The sequence below is a fragment of the Hemitrygon akajei genome, chromosome 11 (assembly GCF_048418815.1).
Source record: "Hemitrygon akajei chromosome 11, sHemAka1.3, whole genome shotgun sequence".
NCBI classification, from domain to species: Eukaryota; Metazoa; Chordata; class Chondrichthyes; order Myliobatiformes; family Dasyatidae; genus Hemitrygon; species Hemitrygon akajei.
The window spans coordinates 89276913-89295185 of NC_133134.1; the positions used below are offsets into that span (position 1 = coordinate 89276913).

At 39.9% G+C, this 18273-nt stretch overlaps 1 protein-coding gene across 1 annotated transcript in view; it reads right to left on the reverse strand.

Annotated features, from left to right (window-relative positions):
• ctnnbl1 (catenin, beta like 1) overlaps positions 1–18273 on the reverse strand; it is a 303435-nt gene that overhangs the window by 111308 nt on the left and 173854 nt on the right. Inside the window, exon 10 of the mRNA XM_073061344.1 lies at positions 9707–9855. Coding sequence (XP_072917445.1) covers positions 9707–9855 — 149 coding nt within the window. The remainder of the gene's footprint in view (positions 1–9706; positions 9856–18273) is intronic.

An 18273-nucleotide genomic window follows, 5' to 3' on the forward strand; every position in this document is an offset into this window, starting at 1 on the left:
CAGGGCTGAAAATAAATGATGTTAAAGTTTCATGCAAAGTCACAAATAGAAGGGTTGTGAGTGGTGTTAATAATCTTCTGAGGTGTGTCTATTTCAATGCAAGGAGTATTGTGGCGAAGGCTGACGAGCTGAGGGTGTGGATTGACACCTGGAATTATGGTATTGTAGCCATTACTGAAACTTGGCTACAGGAGGGGCAGGACTGGCAGCTTAATGCTCCAGGGTTCTGATGTTTCAGATGTGATAGTGGCAGAGGGAAGATGGGTGGGGGGGTGGGTGGCATTGCTGGTCAGGGAAAATGTTACTGCAGTGCTCAGGCAGGACAGATTAGGGGGCTTGTCTACCGAGGCCATATGGGTGGAGCTGAAAAACAGGAAAGGTATGACCTAATGGGGTTGTATTATAGACTACCCAACAGTCAGCGAGAATTGGAGGAGCAAATCTGCAGAGAGATAGCAGACAACTGCAGGAGACATAAAGTTGTGATAGCAGGGGATTTTAATTTTCCACATATTGATTGGGACTCCCATACTGTTAAAGATTTAGACGGGTTAGAGTTTGTAAAATGTGTTCAGGAAAGTTTTCTAAATCAATATATAGAGGTACCAACTAGAGAGGATGCAATATTAGATCTCCTATTGGGAAATGAGTTAGGACAGGTGACGGAAGTGTGTGTAGGGGAACACTTTGGTTCCAGTGATCGTAATACCATTAGTTTCAACTTGGTCATGGATAAAGATAGATCTGGTCCTCGGGTTGAGGTTCTAAACTGGAAAAAGGCAAATTTTGAAGAAATGAGGAAGGATCTAAAAAATGTGGCTTGGGACAGGTTGTTCTCTGGCAAGGATGTCGTTGGTAAGTGGGAGGCCTTCAAAGGAGAAATTTTGAGAGTGCAGAGTTTGTATGTTCCTGTCAGGATTAAAGGCAAAGTGAATAAGAATAAGGAACCTTTGTTTTCTAAGAACTCTGATAAAGAAGAAGAGAGATATGTATGACATGTATAGGAAACAGGGTGCAAATAAGGTACTTGAGGAGTATAAAAAGTGCAAAAAAATACTTAAGAAAGAAATCAGGAGGGCTAAAAGAAGACATGAGGTAGCTTTGGCAGTCAAGGTGAAGGATAATCCGAAGAGCCTCTACAGGTATATTAAGAGCAGAAGGACAGTAAGGGATAAAGTTGTTCCTCTTGAAGATCAGAGTGGTCGGCTATGTATGGAACAAAAGAAATGGGGAGATCTCAAATGGGTTTTTTGCATCTGTATTTACTAAGGTAACTGGCATGGAGTCAATGGAAATAAGGCTAACAGGTAGTGAGGTCATGGAACCTATACAGACTGAAGAGGAGGAGGTGCTTGCTATCTTGAGGCAAATCAGAGTGGATAAATCCCCTGGACCTGACAGGGTATTCCCTCGGACCTTGAAGGAGACTAGTGTTGAAATTGCAGGGGCCCTGGCAGATATATTTAAAATGTCGGTATCTGCGGGTGAGGTGCGGGGGGATGGGAGGATAGCTCATGTTGTTCCGTTATTTAAAAGAGGCTCTAAAAGTAATCCGGGAAATTATAGGCCTGTAAGTTTGACATTGGTAGTAGGTAAATTATTAGAAGGAGTACTAAGAGATAGGATCTACAAGCATTTAGATAGACAGGGACTTATTAGGGAGAGTCAACATGGCTCTGTGCATGGTAGGTCATGTTTAACAAATCTATTAGAGTTTTTTGAGGAGGTTACCAGGAAAATGGATGAAGGGAAGGCAGTGGATGTTGTCTACGTGGACTTCAGTAAGGCCTTTGACAAGGTCCCGCATGGGAGGTTAGTTAGGAAGATTCAGTCACTAGGTATACATGGTGAGGTAGTAAATTGGATTATTTGGCTCAATGGGAGAAATCAGAGAGTGGTAGTGGAGGATTGCCTCTCTGAGTGGAGGCCCATGACTAGTGGTGTGCCACAGGGATCAGTGCTGGGTCCATTGTTAATTGTCATCTATATCAATGATCTGGATGATAATGTGGCAAACTGGATCAACAAATTTGCTGATGATACAAAGATTGGAGGTGTAGTGGACAATGAAGAAGGTTTTCAAAGCTTGCAGAGGGATCTGAACCAGCTGGAAAAATGGGCTGAAAAATGGCAAATGGAGTTTAATACAGACAAGTGTGATGTATTGCACTTGAAAGGACAAACCAAGGTAGAACATACAAGGTAAATGGTAGGGCACTGAAGAGTACAGTAGAACAGAGGGATCTAGGAATACAGATACAAAATTCCCTAAAAGTGGCATCACAGGTAGATAGGGTAGTAAAGAGAGCTTTTGGTACATTGGCCTTTATAAATCAAAGTACTGAGTATAAGAGTTGGAATGTTATGGTGAGGTTGTATAAGGCATTGGTGAGGCCGAATTTGGAGCATTGTGTGCAGATTTGGTCACCGAATTACAGGAAGGATATTAATAAGGTTGAAAGAGTGCAGAGCAGGTTTACAAGGATGTTACCGGGACTTGAGAAACTGAGTTACAGAGAAAGGTTGAATAGGTTTGGACTTTATTCCCTGGAACGTAGAAGAATGAGGGAGACTTGATAGAGGTATATAAAACTATGATGGGTATAGATAGAGTGAATGCAAGCAGGTTTTTCCACTGAGGCTAAGGGAGAAAAAAACCCAGAGGACATGGGTTAAGGGTGAAGGGGGAAAGGTTTAAAGGGAACATTGGGGGGGGCTTCTTCACGCAGAGAGTGGTGAGAGTGTGGAATGAGCTGCCAGACGAAGTGGTAAATGCCGGCTCACTTTTAACATTTAAGAAAAACTTGGACAGGTACATGGATGAGAGGTGTATGAAGGGATATGGGGCGGGTGCAGGTCAGCGGGAATAGGCAGAAAAATGGTTCGGCACAGCCAAGAAGGGCCAAAAGGGCTGTTACTGTGCTGTAACGTTCTATGGTTCTAAGAAAAAGGTTCATCCATCCACTCGATTTATGCCTATTATCACCTTATACACCTCTCATCCCCTTTGCTCCAAGGAGAGTACGCCTGGCTCGCTCAATCTTTCCTCATAAGACATGCTCTCTAATACAGAAAAAATCCTGGTAAATCTCTGTACTCTCTCTAAAACTTCCAATAACAAGGTGACCAGAATTGAGTACAATACTCCAAGTGTTGTGTAACCATAGTTTTATAAAACTACAACATTACATTGTGGTTTTTAAGCTCAAACCAATTAATAAAGGCCAACACAGCACACCTTCTTAAAACACCCTATCAACTTGTGTGGCAAATTTGAAGGATCTATAGACGTGGACCCAAAGTTCCCTCTGGTTCTGCACACTGCCGAGAATCTTGCCACTAACCTTGTATTCTGCCTTTTAAGTTCCACCTTCCAAAGTGAATCAATTCACACTTTTTTGGATTGAACTTTATCTACCATCTCTCAGCTGAGCTCTGCATCCTATTAATGTCCCATTGTAACCTATGACAACCTTTTATGCTATCTGCAATAATACCAACCTTAATGTCATCTACAAAATTACTAACGCACCCTTCTAATTCATCATCCAAATCATTTGCAGAAACCACAAAGAGCAGGGGCATGAGAACAGATTCCTGCAAGACACCACTGGTTATGACCTCTGGCAGAATAGGCTCTATTACCACACTCTGCTTTCTGTGAGCAAGTTCATTCTGAATGTTGATATTGTGAAAAGGTCTACAAAAGCTGTATTTTTAAACAAGATAGTAATTGTTAAATATTTGTAAATTACATCAAGTAGGTTTAGTTTCTTCCAGTGTTAAAAAAGCATATTTAAGAGATTCCCTTTGTAATGTAACTCTTGTACTTCAACCTCCTGTTTTTATATTGTCACTGAAATATACCAGATTATCCTGTGTGAAACAGAGATTAAAATTCAGAGGTCCAATGCCAAGGAGTATTTTGCTGTGATAAGACAAATACAGGTGCATGCACCACATTATCAAGGATGTACTTTTCTTTTAATGCTCTAAGCATCAAGGCATCTACACAGAAAACCTAAATCTACTGACTTCCAAAATAAAAAAAACTTCTTTAGACAATTTGCTGGCAAAAAGAAAATATAAAGATCAACAAATGCTGCTTTCTATTATTAGTAGAAGAGAACAACAAAGACTGGGGAACCACAGAATGAAATCTCGGAGCTAGTAACATTTCAAGGTGAGGAAATACTGCATTCTCTGGACCTCAACCAGAAGCCGTGATCAAGTCTGAGCCAGATAAAATACAATTTGCATTTTGACATTACAGATAAGCAGCATGTCCAATTCCAGAATATACAATCTATTTATGCTTTTTTTTTTGGATGTACCCAAAATGATTTATGCACTGCAAAGCTATACGGCAGTTGAAAATATGGGTAAATTATGAGATACAATCTGTCCTTTAAATTTATTAACACATATTAGTGCCAAACATGCAATCATCATGTTAGGACATATGAAGTTTTTGTAGGACATACGAGGGATGATTGATAAGTTCACGGCCTAAGTTAGAAGGAGTCAATTTTAGAAAACCTAGCACATTTATTTTTCCTACATTTACACACTTAGTCCAGCAATCGTGGAGCATACGGATCCCTTCTTTGTAGAAGTTAGCGCTTTGGACCTCCAGAAGTGGTCCACAGCATGCGGTGATTGATAAGTGTGTGGCCTAAGATGGAAGGAGATGAGTTATTAACTTTAAGCTTTCTGCACTTTCACTCAAAGAGTTGAACTGCACGTGCATGTAACGAGAGCTGTATAACTCATCTTCTACTTTAGGTCACAAACCTATCAATCACCACCTGGAGGTCCAAGACGCTCTGTTTACATGCACGTGCAATTCAATTCTTTGAGTGATAATGCGGAAATTTTCAAGCTAATAACTCATCTCTTTCTACCTTAGGCGACAAACTTATCAATCACCTCTGCTGTGGACCACTTCTACAAAGAAGAGATCCGTATGCTCCACGACCGCTGAGCTAAGTGTGTACATGTAGGAGGGGACTATGTTGAAAACTAAATGTGCTAGATTTTCTAAAATTGACGCCTTCTACCTTAGGCCACAAACTTATCAATCACCCCTCGTAGTTATTACATTTTGGAATGATTCCTTGTACTGTTCACATGTGCTGTTGTTGCACTGCTTGAAATCAGATATCAGTGGTAAGGTTATGTGATACCTTACTAACTGCATAAATTCAATGAACAAGGTTTCACAATACTGATTTACTTTTCATTCCTCTAAATTACTCATCAAGGAGAAATGTTTATTGTTCTGCAGCATCCAAAACCAAATTAAATAAAAGATAAATTTATTCTGCAAAGCACAACAGGAGTGCAAGTACGCTACAATGTATATCTGGCTCGCTTTTCTAATCACTGTCCTTGCATCCATGTCCTCAAGGGTGTGTGGCCGCACAGTAACTGAAATGCTTCGCGCACATATCCTTTCTTGCCACATAGCTGGAATATTCTTTTATATAATGTTAATTTAAAGAGCTGTGTAGTTTTCAGGCCATGTAAAAAATTCCTGCTCAGAGCAATGGTTGGTCCGAACAGCTGTTAATAAAGAAATTAGAAGGAACATTGCACATCATTATGCTTGGAATTTGAGAGCATTTCTTCAGACTTTTGAATTATAATGAAACAGTATCAACAGGAATTATGATTTGCTAAATTATGAGTCATTAAACCATACAAGGCCTTATAATCTATATAAATAAAACTGTCCAGGTAATCCATGTTTACACAAAAATCTTATTAAAAAACTGTTAGACCATTAAAGAGTGTTTTTGCTTCATAATGCCTTTAAAGCCCTGGTGTTAATAACATTGATGCCCCCAGTGTATGGAAATCAATGGATAAAGCACTAACAACAATGACTAAGACCTGTTATTTTGCTTGTCAGAAGCAGCAGTGCAAGTATCAGCCCGTTTTGTCTGCACAATCCCCGAGTAAAACTATGAGTAATTCATTAGTACATAAATAATCAGCTGAGTGTTTCATTGCAGATCACTTTCAGATGAACAAAATCTACACTCGTTATACATTTTACAACTAACACTTACTGAATAAAAATTAGGTTCTGAAATCAATGAGACATTGAATTGCCTTCTTTGCTGTTGACAGTTTCAGTAATATTTGCCTCGTTGTCTCCAATGTACTAGACAGTCAATTCCAGTTCTATGGAGCAAAGCATGCCTGACTGACTGTTGTTAACATTTAGCTTTTTAGAAATCAATACACTTATTGCACTGTTCCCTACTGATTTGGGAAATATTTATTCTTTAAACTTCAAATGAGTTACTTCTATAGGTGGCCTGATTGAATGGTCCACCTTTATTCTTGTAAGGAAAATACTTTTTAGCAACTCCAAAGACATGATATTGCAGCTTTTTCTCATAATGCACAAAGATAACTATTCAAATTCTCAAATTCTCAAATAATTACAGTGTTAAACAAATGGTTAATTTTCCTCACCTTAAACAACAACTAACAAGCAAATAAACAGTGAGTTCAGAATTATTAAAAAATTGAAGATACTAGGAACCTTAAATTAAAAAAAAGAAAATACTAAAAATACATCAGGTCAGACAATATCCATAGAAAAAGAATTATTGTTTTTGTTGGAAACTCTTTACAAGAACATGTCTGAGAAAGGGTCTCTGGGCTAAAACATTATTAGTATTATTTGTATGGTTGAGTTCATTAGGGGAACAGTAGTTCTAGGTTTGGTGTGATGTCATGACCCAGATTTGATTTGGAGCTGAAGGAAAAGGAACCCTTAGGAGGCAGTGACCATAATATGATAAATTCATTGCACAGTTTGAAAAAGAGAAGCTAAAATCAGACATAACAGTAATATAGTGGGGCAAAGAGAATTTGGGTAGTGGGGTGGAGATACATCTCTACCAAAGAAAGGGTAAGTCCCTACTTTCATCTGCCAGCCTGCAGGTCACCCTAGGACAAGGTGTAGCACCTGCCTAGCCCAAGGTCACTTGAAGCCATGGGAGCAGGTGGTGGATGGTCACATGAGTACCTGGTGTACATCAAAAGTCGTGGTTATGCAACCACTGATACTAGGCAGACAACTTCTGAAGAATATTGATAATGGTTTGGGTCACCCATCTGGTAAAGACTGCCCAGAAGAAGGCAATGGCAAACCACTTTAGGAAAAAAATTTGCCAAGAGCAATCATGGTCATGGAAAGACCATGATTGTCCACACTATATGACATGGCACATACTGAACGAATGACAGGGAATTACAGTGGCATGAGATAGAGCTGGCCAAAGCTGTTTGGAAGGGGACACCAGTGAGGATGACGGCAGAACAGCAATGCTGGAGTTCCTGGGAGCAATTTGGAAGGTGCGGGAAGAAAAACATCCGAAAGATGAAGAAGTATTCTAAAGGGAGGATGAGTCAACCGTGGCTGAAAAGGAAAATCAAAAACAGCATAAAAGCAAAAGCAAGGGCTTATAATAAAACAAAAATTAGTAGGAAGCTAGAGGATTGAAAAGATTTTAAAAACCAACAGATGGCAACTAAAAAGACCATAAAGAGAGAAGAGATGAAATATGAAGGCTATAAGCGGCTTTGGGCATCGTACCTAAGAAAAGAGATTCATTGGAGAGGGTCCAGATGAGGTTCAGGAGAATAATCTCTCAAATGAAAGGGTTAACATATGAGGAGCATTTGATGGCTCTGGGCCTGTACTCACTGAAGTTCAGAAGGATGAGGAGGAGAACCAAGATCGTTAAGAGCACCAAATTTCTTGGTGTTCACCCAGCAGAGAATCTCACCTGGTGCCTCAACACCAGCTCCGTAGCAAAGAAAGCCCAGCAGCATCTCTACTTTCTGCAAAGCCTGAGGAACGTCCATCTCCCATCCCCCCTCCTCATTACATTCTACAGAGGTTGTATTGAGAGCATCCTGAGCAGCTGCATCACTGCCTGGTTCAGAAATTGCACCATTTCGGATCGCAAGACCCTGCAGCAGATAGTGAGGTCAGCTGAGAAGATCATCGGGGTCTATCTTCCCGCCATCACGGACATTTACACTACACGCTGCATCCGCAAAGCAAACAGTATTATGAAGGACCCCACTCACACCTCATACAAACTCTTCTCCCTCCTGCCATCTGGGAAAAGGCAAAGAAGCATTCGGGCTCTCACGACCATACTATTGGAACAGTTTCTTCTCTCAAGCCATCAGACTCCTCAATGCCTGGAGCCTGGACTGACACCAACTCACTGCCCACTTTTGTGCCTATTGTCTTGTTTATTATTTATTGTAATGCCTGCACTATTTTGCGCACTTTATGCAGTCCTGAGGAGGTCTGTAGTCTAGTGTAGTTTTTTTCTGTGTTGTTTTCACGTAGTTCAGTGTAGTTTTTGTACTGTTTCATGTAGCACCATGGTCCTGAAAAATGTCTCGTTTTTACTGTGTACTGTACCAACAGTTATGGTCGAAATGACAATAAAAAGTGACTTGAGTTGACTTGAGATCTTATTGAAATCTATTAGATATTGAGAGGCCTTGATAGAGGATGTGGAGAAAATGTTTCTTACAATGCGCTATGAGTATACAGACTCAGAATAATGAAATATAGAAATCTACAGCACATTACAGGCCTTCGGCCCACAGTGTTGTGTCAACAATGTAACCTACTCAAGAAGCTGTCTAGTTAACCTACCGCATAGCCCTCTATTTTCCTAAGCTCTATGTACCTATCCAAGAGTCTCTTAAAAGACCCTATTGTATCCACCTCCACCACCATCACTGGCAGTGCATTTTCACACCTCTGTGTGAAAAACACCCCTGACATCCCCTCTGTACCTAGAGGCATATCTACTTAGAATGGACATGAGGAAAAATTTCTTCAGCCAGAGGGTGATGAATCTGTGGAATTCATTGCCACAGACGTCTGTGAAGGCCAAGTCATTGGGTATATTTAAGGTGCAGACTGATAGGTTTTTGATTAATCAGGGTGTCATAAGTTATGGGGAGAAAGCAGGAGAATGCAGCTGAGAGGGATAATAGATCAGCCATGATGGAATGACAGAGCAAACTTGATGGGCCAAATGGCCTAATTCTGCTCCTATGTTTTATGATCTTATTTTGATTTGTAGTTTGTCTTCTTTTACATATTGGTTTTTTGTTAGTCTCCATTTGTCTATGTACAGCTTGTTGTCAAATTATACTGCATTTCATTTTTCCTGTAAATATCTGTAAGAGAAAGAACCTTAAAGTAGTATATGGTAACATATACACACTTTGATATTACCCTTACTTTGAACTTGAACTCTCCTTCTTTATCTACAAATGCTGCCTGACCTAATGAGTGATTCAAGCACGAAGCTAATCAACCCTATATTTGGGTCTTGATGAAGGGTCTCAGTTCTAACATTGTCTTGTTTTTTTCCCTTTGCAAAGTTGCTGCCTAATCTGCTGAGTTCGTCCAGCATTCTGTATGTGTTACTTTGGGTTTCTAACTATTGCAGAATCTCTTGTGCCCACATTTGGGTTTCAAGCAGAAGTTCTGATATTAGGAATAACAGGAAAATTCAAAATCAATCAATATTAGTATATAATTATTCTACCTAAATATTGCTGAAACCGCATCAAGAATCACTTCTGTGTAAGCCCAGATACTAGACTTTTTTTTTACTGCAGATGGAAGTGTTTAAAGTTTCATTACCTGAGCATTAAGTTCATAAGCTGGAGCCCTTCCCCCTTCAGGAAACGATCCCTATTGGAGCTCAACATCAAGCACGAGCAAAGACTATCGAACAGGTTCTCCATCATCTCAAGCTCCTCGTTTGTACTGGGATTATGACGTTTGAATAACTAAAAGTAAAGCATAATTGTATCTGAATTAGGACAATGTCAAACAGAAGAAATTCTGCAGATGCTGGAAATTCAAAACAACATATAAAAAATGCTAGAGAACTCAGCAGGTCAGGCAACATTCATGGTAATGAATAAACAGTTGATATTTTGTGTGGAGACCCTTCCTCAGGACTGAAAAGGAAGGGAGAGGATGATTCTCAATCTGAAGATACTTATTTGTAGCATTGTAGAGCTCTTCCAGCAGATTTTTCATCAGTCTAACAATGGCAATGGCTGGGTGTACAACTAATAGTTCCAAATAAGTGCTTCTGATGCAAAACTAGAGTTCTACCAGTGACTGCGGCTAATGCTGCATAATTGCATGATAATACAGGAACAACGTAATAACTAAAAAAAATCTATTTGCTGCCAAAAGTTCATCATATTTTCAGGGGGGTGCTTGAGAGCATCCTGTACAGCTGCAACACTACCTGGTTCGGAAATTGCACCATCTTGGATCGCAAGACACTGCAGCGGATAGTGAGGTCAGCTGAGAAGATCATTGGGGTCTCTCTTCCTGCCATCACAGACATTTACACTACACGCTGCATCCGCAAAGGAAACAGCATTATGAAGGACCCCATGCACCCCTCATACAATCTCTGCTCCCTCCTGCCGTCTGGGAAAAGGCTCCGAAGCATTTGGGCTCTCACAACCAGGCTATGTAACAGTTTCTTCCCCCAAGCTATCAGACTTCTCAATACCCGAAGCCTGGACTGACACCTTGCCCTACTGTCCTGTTTATTATTTATTGTAAATGCCTGCACTTTTTTTGTGTACTTTATGCAGTCCTGTGTAGGTCTGTAGTTTAGTCTAGCTTTCTCTGTGTTTTTTTTTTATTACTTAGTTCAGTCTAGTTTTTTTGTACTGTGTCATGTAACACCATGGTCCTGAAAAACGTTGTCTCATTTTTACTATGTACTGTACCAGCAGTTATGGTCGAAATGACAATAAAAGTGACTTGACTTGACCTGATTATCTGTCCACTGTGGAATAGATAAACATTTCTGGTCAAAAGGAGTGCAGAAGGACACTCCTGCTGACAGAGGAACATCTTCCTATTACATGCTAAGGAGGATTGCTCATATTGTAGTGACCACGATTCATTGTGTCTCATACATTCAAAAGGTTAGATACATTTACATTCTAAGAAGGTTTAAAAAATCAAGGAACTTTATGAAACCAAGGCAAATTAACCTGTCACAGCAGTGCCATATCTTTGATTGACCTGTCAGTGTAAAACTCTGATAAGTCTCCAGATCTCAAAATTTGGCATGTCTGTAAATTAGCTGCAAGCACTAACAATTTTTGATTTTAAATTTAGTCTTATTCTGTTACTACCTAAAATTTAGTTTGAATATCATAATCCGGGTGATTTCTCCTCCATCACCTAAAGTTTTATTAGTGCCACAGTTGTCCAATAGTAATTTCACTCTAGTTTCTCTTAAGAGAATTAGGAATATAAAAATAAGCTTTGCAGCTCGTTTCTTGGATGACAGCCATCACTTAGTTAATAAATGTACTCAAGGATGCATACAGAATATTATAAGGCAAATATCCCTTATTTGTTCAATCAGTACCTTATTAGTAAAAAGAAATGCTACTTTTGTCTGAAAGCAAAGGTGACATGGCTGCACTAAGCTTATTTGTTAATTATGATCCAAAATCTTTCTTCCTCCTTATTACAAAAGGGTTAACTTGCTTGCTTTGGATAATGCCTTTGTTCTCTCTCCCTTCTATCCCAAGTTATACATTCAGTGGCCATGTTATTAAGTACAAGAGTGGAATCTAGTGTGGTCTTGTGCTGTTGCTGTAGCCATCCACTGTGTATTCAGAGTTGACTTTCGTTACACCACTGTTGTAACTCATTGAGTTACCGTTGCCTTCTTGTCAGCTTGAAACCAGTCTGGACAGTCTCCCCTGACGTCTCTCATTAACAAGGTGTTTTTGTCCATAGAACTGCCACTCACTGGATGTTTTCTGTTTCCTACACTGTTCTCTGTAAGCTCTGGAAATCCCAAATCAGCAGATTCTGAGATACCCAGATTGTTAGTTTGGCACCAACAATCATTCCATGGTCAAAGTCCTTTAGATCACATTTCTTCTCTATTCTGATGTTTGATCTGAACAACAACTGATCCTCTGGACCATGTCTGCGTGCTTTTATGGTTTGAGTTGCTGCCCTGTTGATTGACTGATTAGATATTTCCATTAACGAGCAGGTGTACTAATAAAATGGCTATTGATTGCATGTCTATTCATGGAAGCAAAGGGTATGCTTTGCTTCCAGCAGCTCTGATCTTTATTCTCCTTGAATCTTGTAAGTCATTTCTTCTCTTCTCCATCCCTTTTAAAATAATTATCCTATGACTGTATCAGGACTATCACAATTTTTATGAAGTTGTTGCCTCTGGCTTTTATAACATCTTTATCTCAAAAATTCTTCATTTGCCATGCAGTTGTTGTGAAGGTATTTTCTGAGATATTCACACTGGGGTGCTTGGATGAAGGTACTCTGTCCCACCTCCTGAACCATCATTAGGATATATGACCTTCATCCAGCATTGAGAATCTATTCTTAATCACCATTCGTGAAGAGCTCTGGGATGTATAAATTTGTTAAAGTGTGCTGCAAACACAATATTAGATATTATATAATTTTTTGGGGATTACAGGTGTGGGCCGCTTAATGTCCACTTGGACAACGTCCGATCGCATACACGTCCATAGACCTGATTGGAGAACGTGACATAGCAGCTGTAACCAAACTCGTGTATCACGCGTCTCTTGAGTGTAATAGTGTTATCTGTTTAATTTTCTTCGAAAATATTACCGTAAAGTGAATCATGGCTTCCAAACGCAGCAAAACCACTCTTAATGATAGCAGCAGCAAGAGGCAAAGGAAAAGTATTGATTTGGAAGTGAAACAAAAGGTTATTAAACAATATGAAGGTGGAAAACCAGTAAATGCTATTGCTCGGGATTTAGGCATGTCGCACTCGACAGTCATGACAATCCTGAGAAACAAAGAAAAAATTCTCAAAGCTGTTAAATGATCGGCTTCACTGAAAACCACAAGGCTCACAAAAATGTGAGAGGGACCTATATCAGATATGGAGAAATTGCTAAGTATATAATACGGTGTTCGCACAACGTCCAAATCACATAACTTCTGATTTCACAGAACTTATCGTGGACGTTAAGTGACGCATACCTGTATGCTTAGCACCTCAGTCCCTAACCAACCAATTTATTGATAGGAAAAACTTTGCAGAGTCAGTACTGTGGCAATGCCATCATTAAAAGGTGGGACCAATAAGCCTGGAACTGTTTCTTGAACTGAGAAGCATCTCTTCAGTCTAGAAAAATGATTTAAGGATTAGCAACACAACAAATAGCTGGAGGAACTCGGCAGGCCAGGCATCATCTATGGAAAAAAGTACAGTCGACGTTCTGTGCAGGACTTTTGGCAGGACTTTTATTTGTCACATGTACATCATTTGTGTCAACATCCAATACAGCCCAAAGGTATACTGAAGGCAGCTCTTTAGTGTCACCACAATTCTGGTGCCAACATAGTATGCCCAGAACCCAATAACCCTAACCCATATGTCTTTTGGAATGTGAGAGGAAACCAGAGCATCCAGAAGAAACCCAGATGGTCACAAGGAGAACAAACAAACTCCTTATAGACAGTAGCGGGAATTGAATGCCAATCTTCCACTGTCACTGTCGTTGTAATAATGTTATGCAAACCTTATGCTACTCTGCTGCCCCATGTAACAGAATATTAGAATCCAAATCAGGCTTAGTACCACTGTCATCATTGTGAAATACTGTATGTTGTTTGGCAGCGGAAGTACATTGCAACACACAATAAAAAACTATAAAGAAATTTTATATTTTATAAAATTTTATATATATTAAATTAAATTAGTAATGCAAAAAAAGTGAGGTAGTGTACATGGGTTCATTGCCAATCAGAAATCTAATGGCAGTGGGGAAGAAACTGTTCCTGAAACATTGAGTGTGTGTCTTCAGGCTCGTGTACCTTCTTCTTGATGGCGACAGGGGTCGTTAATGAAGGATGCTACCTTTTTGAGGCTAGTGCCCACGATAGAGCTGGATAATATTTAACATAATATGCTACATTACCAAAGATATATAATGTTAACCCAGTGGGGGTGGCCATGTGTTCTAAAGTGGCGTTAGAGGAAGCAGAAGTTGTCGGATTCTTTGTGGGGAGGGGGGGTAAGCGACACCCTAACTTGATACGTGAGACCTGACCAACCATTAGTAGAGCAGGCACTTCCAAAAAAAACCAGAATGAGGCATCGGAACACAGAAAGAACCACTGCCCTGCAGAAGGTGAGCATTCATCATTACAATGCATCTGAAACTCGGTAATCTCATCTGAGCTTATCAACCAAGCAGACATTATTGGGGATGCATAAATTAGCAACCAGGGTGCCCAACAGTTCCCCTGACTCACAGCATGGAACGAGTTCATGCAATTTAACAGTTGGTAAGTCAACACACCCTCTCGACTTTCTCTACAGATCTATGAGAAACAGGTCACGCAACGATACACCACCGGCTGGAACCAAATAGTGAAATAGAGCTAATCAGCGAACATGCTGACCCCCTAGGATTCCTCTTGAGGTGTTCAAACCAACCTCGGCTTCAAATATGCAGTCAAGAACCATCTGTGGGCATTATGGGACCTTATGAGATTGGTCGATTGCGCAAACTACAATAGTATGAAAGTAACTTGCTAAATACCAGTTCTATTCCAACTAACATTCAGATTCCAATCTGAACCCTTGTCAGTATAATTTTCACTGTTATGATCATCTTCATCTTCGCCTTGCTGTTCCTTTGCGTGCTGCTACCATCATTCCATCTGTGTCAACTCGCTGCCATCGTCAACATCCAATAGGCATTCCCGGTTCGTGTTAATTTTTTATTTTAATTTAGCTCCATTATGATGGATAAATATGTACAGTGTGATCTGTATAAGTCTGAAGGTGGGGAAGCCTTGAATTCTAATCCTGCTAAGAAACAGAAACTACATCCTGGAGTATGTTTTGTTCCATTCCTGTCAGATCAGCGATACCCCATGTGTCTCATTTGTAATACTGTACTGTCTAATGAAGCCATAAAACCATGAAGATTCCAGGAACACTTCTGTAAAAGACACCCTGAAAAGGCTACTCAGTTCCAGAAGAAGAAAGAAGCATTTGAAAAGCGTAGCGCACTTGAGTCATTTGCCAAGAAAGCTAAAAATGACCTTGGTAGCGGTCTCATTGCTTCTTATAACATTTCCAAAATGATAACAAAGTGTGGAAAATCTCATATAATTGGTGAAATATTAATAACATTTGCTGTATCAATAGTGCTCACCACTGTTTTCAAAATAGATACCAGTATTTTAAAATCAATTCCTCTGAGTAATAACTCTGCAGCTAGTCTTATTGATAAAATGAGTGAAGACATTGAATATCAACTATGCACAGAGCTACAAAAGATAGAATTTGGGATACAACTGGATGAGTCGACTGTGCGAGACAACGAGGCATTGCTAATGGCATATGTATGGTTTATCAAAAATGGAAAATTTTATGAAGAACTTCTCTTATGTAAAAAGTTAAAAAATATAAATGGGGAATCAATCTTTGATGAGCTCAAAATGTACATTGAGGATAAAAGTATTTTGATTAGGAACATGATTTCTTGTGCAATAAATGAGAGCACCACATATGACAGGCTGCCTTGCAGGTTTAGTGGCATTTATGAAAAGCTGACAAGAGTTTGGGAAACAAGACTGAACTTCTACTTGGAGACGCGATATACCTAGCCAATCTGTGTGACAAAAAAAAATTCTAAATATGAAACTGCAGGGTGAGAATTTCAATCTAACCCAGGTAAAAAGTGCAATGTCCACTTGTATTGGAAAATTGGAAACATATAGCAAAACACTGGGAGAAGAATGTTCTTACAGGTTCCCTGCATGGAAAGTATGGCACTGTCTTTCACAGATGGTGATTTGCAAGAGTACTGCTTACACCTGCAGTCACTGAAGAATTGTCAGAATCGATTCAAGGATTTCAATCTAGAAATTTTGGACTGACTAATTAACCTATTTCTTTGCAAGATGGAAGAACAGGAAGAGAGCTTGCGAGAAGAAAGGACCAAAATTCAGAATGATGAGAAAGCAAATATATCGGCTTTTGTGGTACGTGGCAACACTGTCATACGAAGTTTCCTGATCTTTGGAGAAGAGCCAAACTGCTCTTTATTGCATTTCCATCCTCCTACCTTACAGAAAGAGGCTTCAGTGCAGTGAACCACATTCTCACAAAAAGACAGAAATCGCTTGGACATTGTTACGCATGGGGAATTACAGGCTTTTGCTGTCACAATTGAAGCAGGTGTTTCAACTCTTGCTAAAAACCATCAAGCTCAAGGATAACATTGATATCGAAGCTGCTGTACAGCGCACTGGTACTGTGTAAGCTAGGTTTGAAGAAATAAAATTTTAAAGCAGAATCACTTTTCTCATGTTAGCATATGGTAGACATGTTCTTACACTATGGGGAAGTGCCGGAAAATATATTGTGCCTGAGCGGGGCATTGGCAAGTATGAAGATGCTTTGGGGGAGGGCCTCGGGCTAAAAAAGGTTGGGAAACACTGTGCTATCCTAATGAATTTCAACTTCATTATGTGTTTACAAAATAGCAGTGAAAAAGTCATCGTCCTTCTTAACACATAGTTGAAACAAATATTTTCCCCCCAAATTCCTCTAGTCAAACACAAAACTCAACATTCAAATGATGTGATTGATTTACCTACAAATTACTGGAACAACATGCTGTATTAACCCATAAATGTTATAAACAACATATTATCACAGAAAATGAAATTCAAATATGGGCTCAGTCTACCTAAAATCTGTCATTATATCTCCACTGGTCTGATCCTATTATGTGGCCTTCAGTGCTGTTCCAATAAGGCATAACATCATCATGTCAACCTTTGGGTGTTGGTATCAAATTCATCAGTTTTAAGCAGATGTTGCAGATGTTGTTCCCTTATTCAAGAAAGGGAATAGAAATAGCCCAAGAAATTATAGACCAGTGAGTCTTACTTCAGTGGTTGGTAAGTTGGTAGAGAAGATCCTGAGAGGCAGGATTTATGAACATTAGGAGAGGCATAATATGATTAGGAATAGTCAGCATGCCTTACGACCCTGATTTAATTTTTTGAGGATGTGACTAAACACATTGATGAAGGTAGAGCCGCAGATGTAGTGTATATGGATTTCAACAAGGCATTTGACAAGGTACCCCATGCAAGGCTTATTGAGAAAGTAAGGAGGCATGGGATCCGAGGGGACATTGCTTTGTGGATCCAGAACTGGCTTGCCCACATAAGGCAAAGAGTGGTTGTAGATGGGTCATATTCTGCATGGTGGTCGGTGACCAGTGGTGTACCTCAGGGATCTGTTCTGGGACCCCCTACTCTGTGATTTTTATAAATGACCTGGGTGAAGAAGTGGGGGGATGGGGTAGTAAATTTTGCCGATAATACAAAGGTTGGGGGTGTTGTGGATAGTGTGGAGGGCTGTCACAGGTTACAGCAGGATATTGAAAGGATGCAAAACTGCGCTGAGAAGTGGCAGATGGAGTTCAACCCAGGTAAGTGTAAGGTGGTTCATTTTGGTAGGTCAAATATGATGGCAGAATATAGTATTAATGGTAAGACTCTTGGCAGTGTGGAGGATCAGAGGGATCTTGGGGTTTGAGTCCATAGAACACTCAAAGCTGCCATGCAGCTTGACTCTGTGGTTAAGAAGGCATACGGTGCGTGGGCCTTCATCAACCACGGGATTGAGTTTAAGAGCCGAGAGGTAATGTTGCAGCTATATAGGACTCTGGTCAGACCCTACAATAGGGTCTTTTAAGAGACTCCTGGATAGGTACATGGAGCTTAGGGTAAGGGCTCTGAGTAAGCCTAGGTAGTTCTAAGGTAAGGACGTGTTCGACACAGCTTTGTGGGCCAAAAGTTCTGTATTGTGCTGTAGGTTTTCTATGTTTCCATGTTACTCAAGATTATACATCAGTAATATCAACTTGGGTTTTTCCCTCCCGCCACAATACTAGAACTTTCCAGTATTCTTCTGGTTTTGCATTCAGTAACACACTTGCATGACTTTTTGCAACAGCCCTCAGCAATCTATCAAACAGACAGCACTGTAGATATTGCAGTCACCTTGATAATCTTGTTCTCACCCTAACAGAGATACTCCCATTGTCTATCCATCATCCTGCCTCCACCTTCTCTGCAACTTAAAGCTGCTTTGTTTCTTTCTTGGT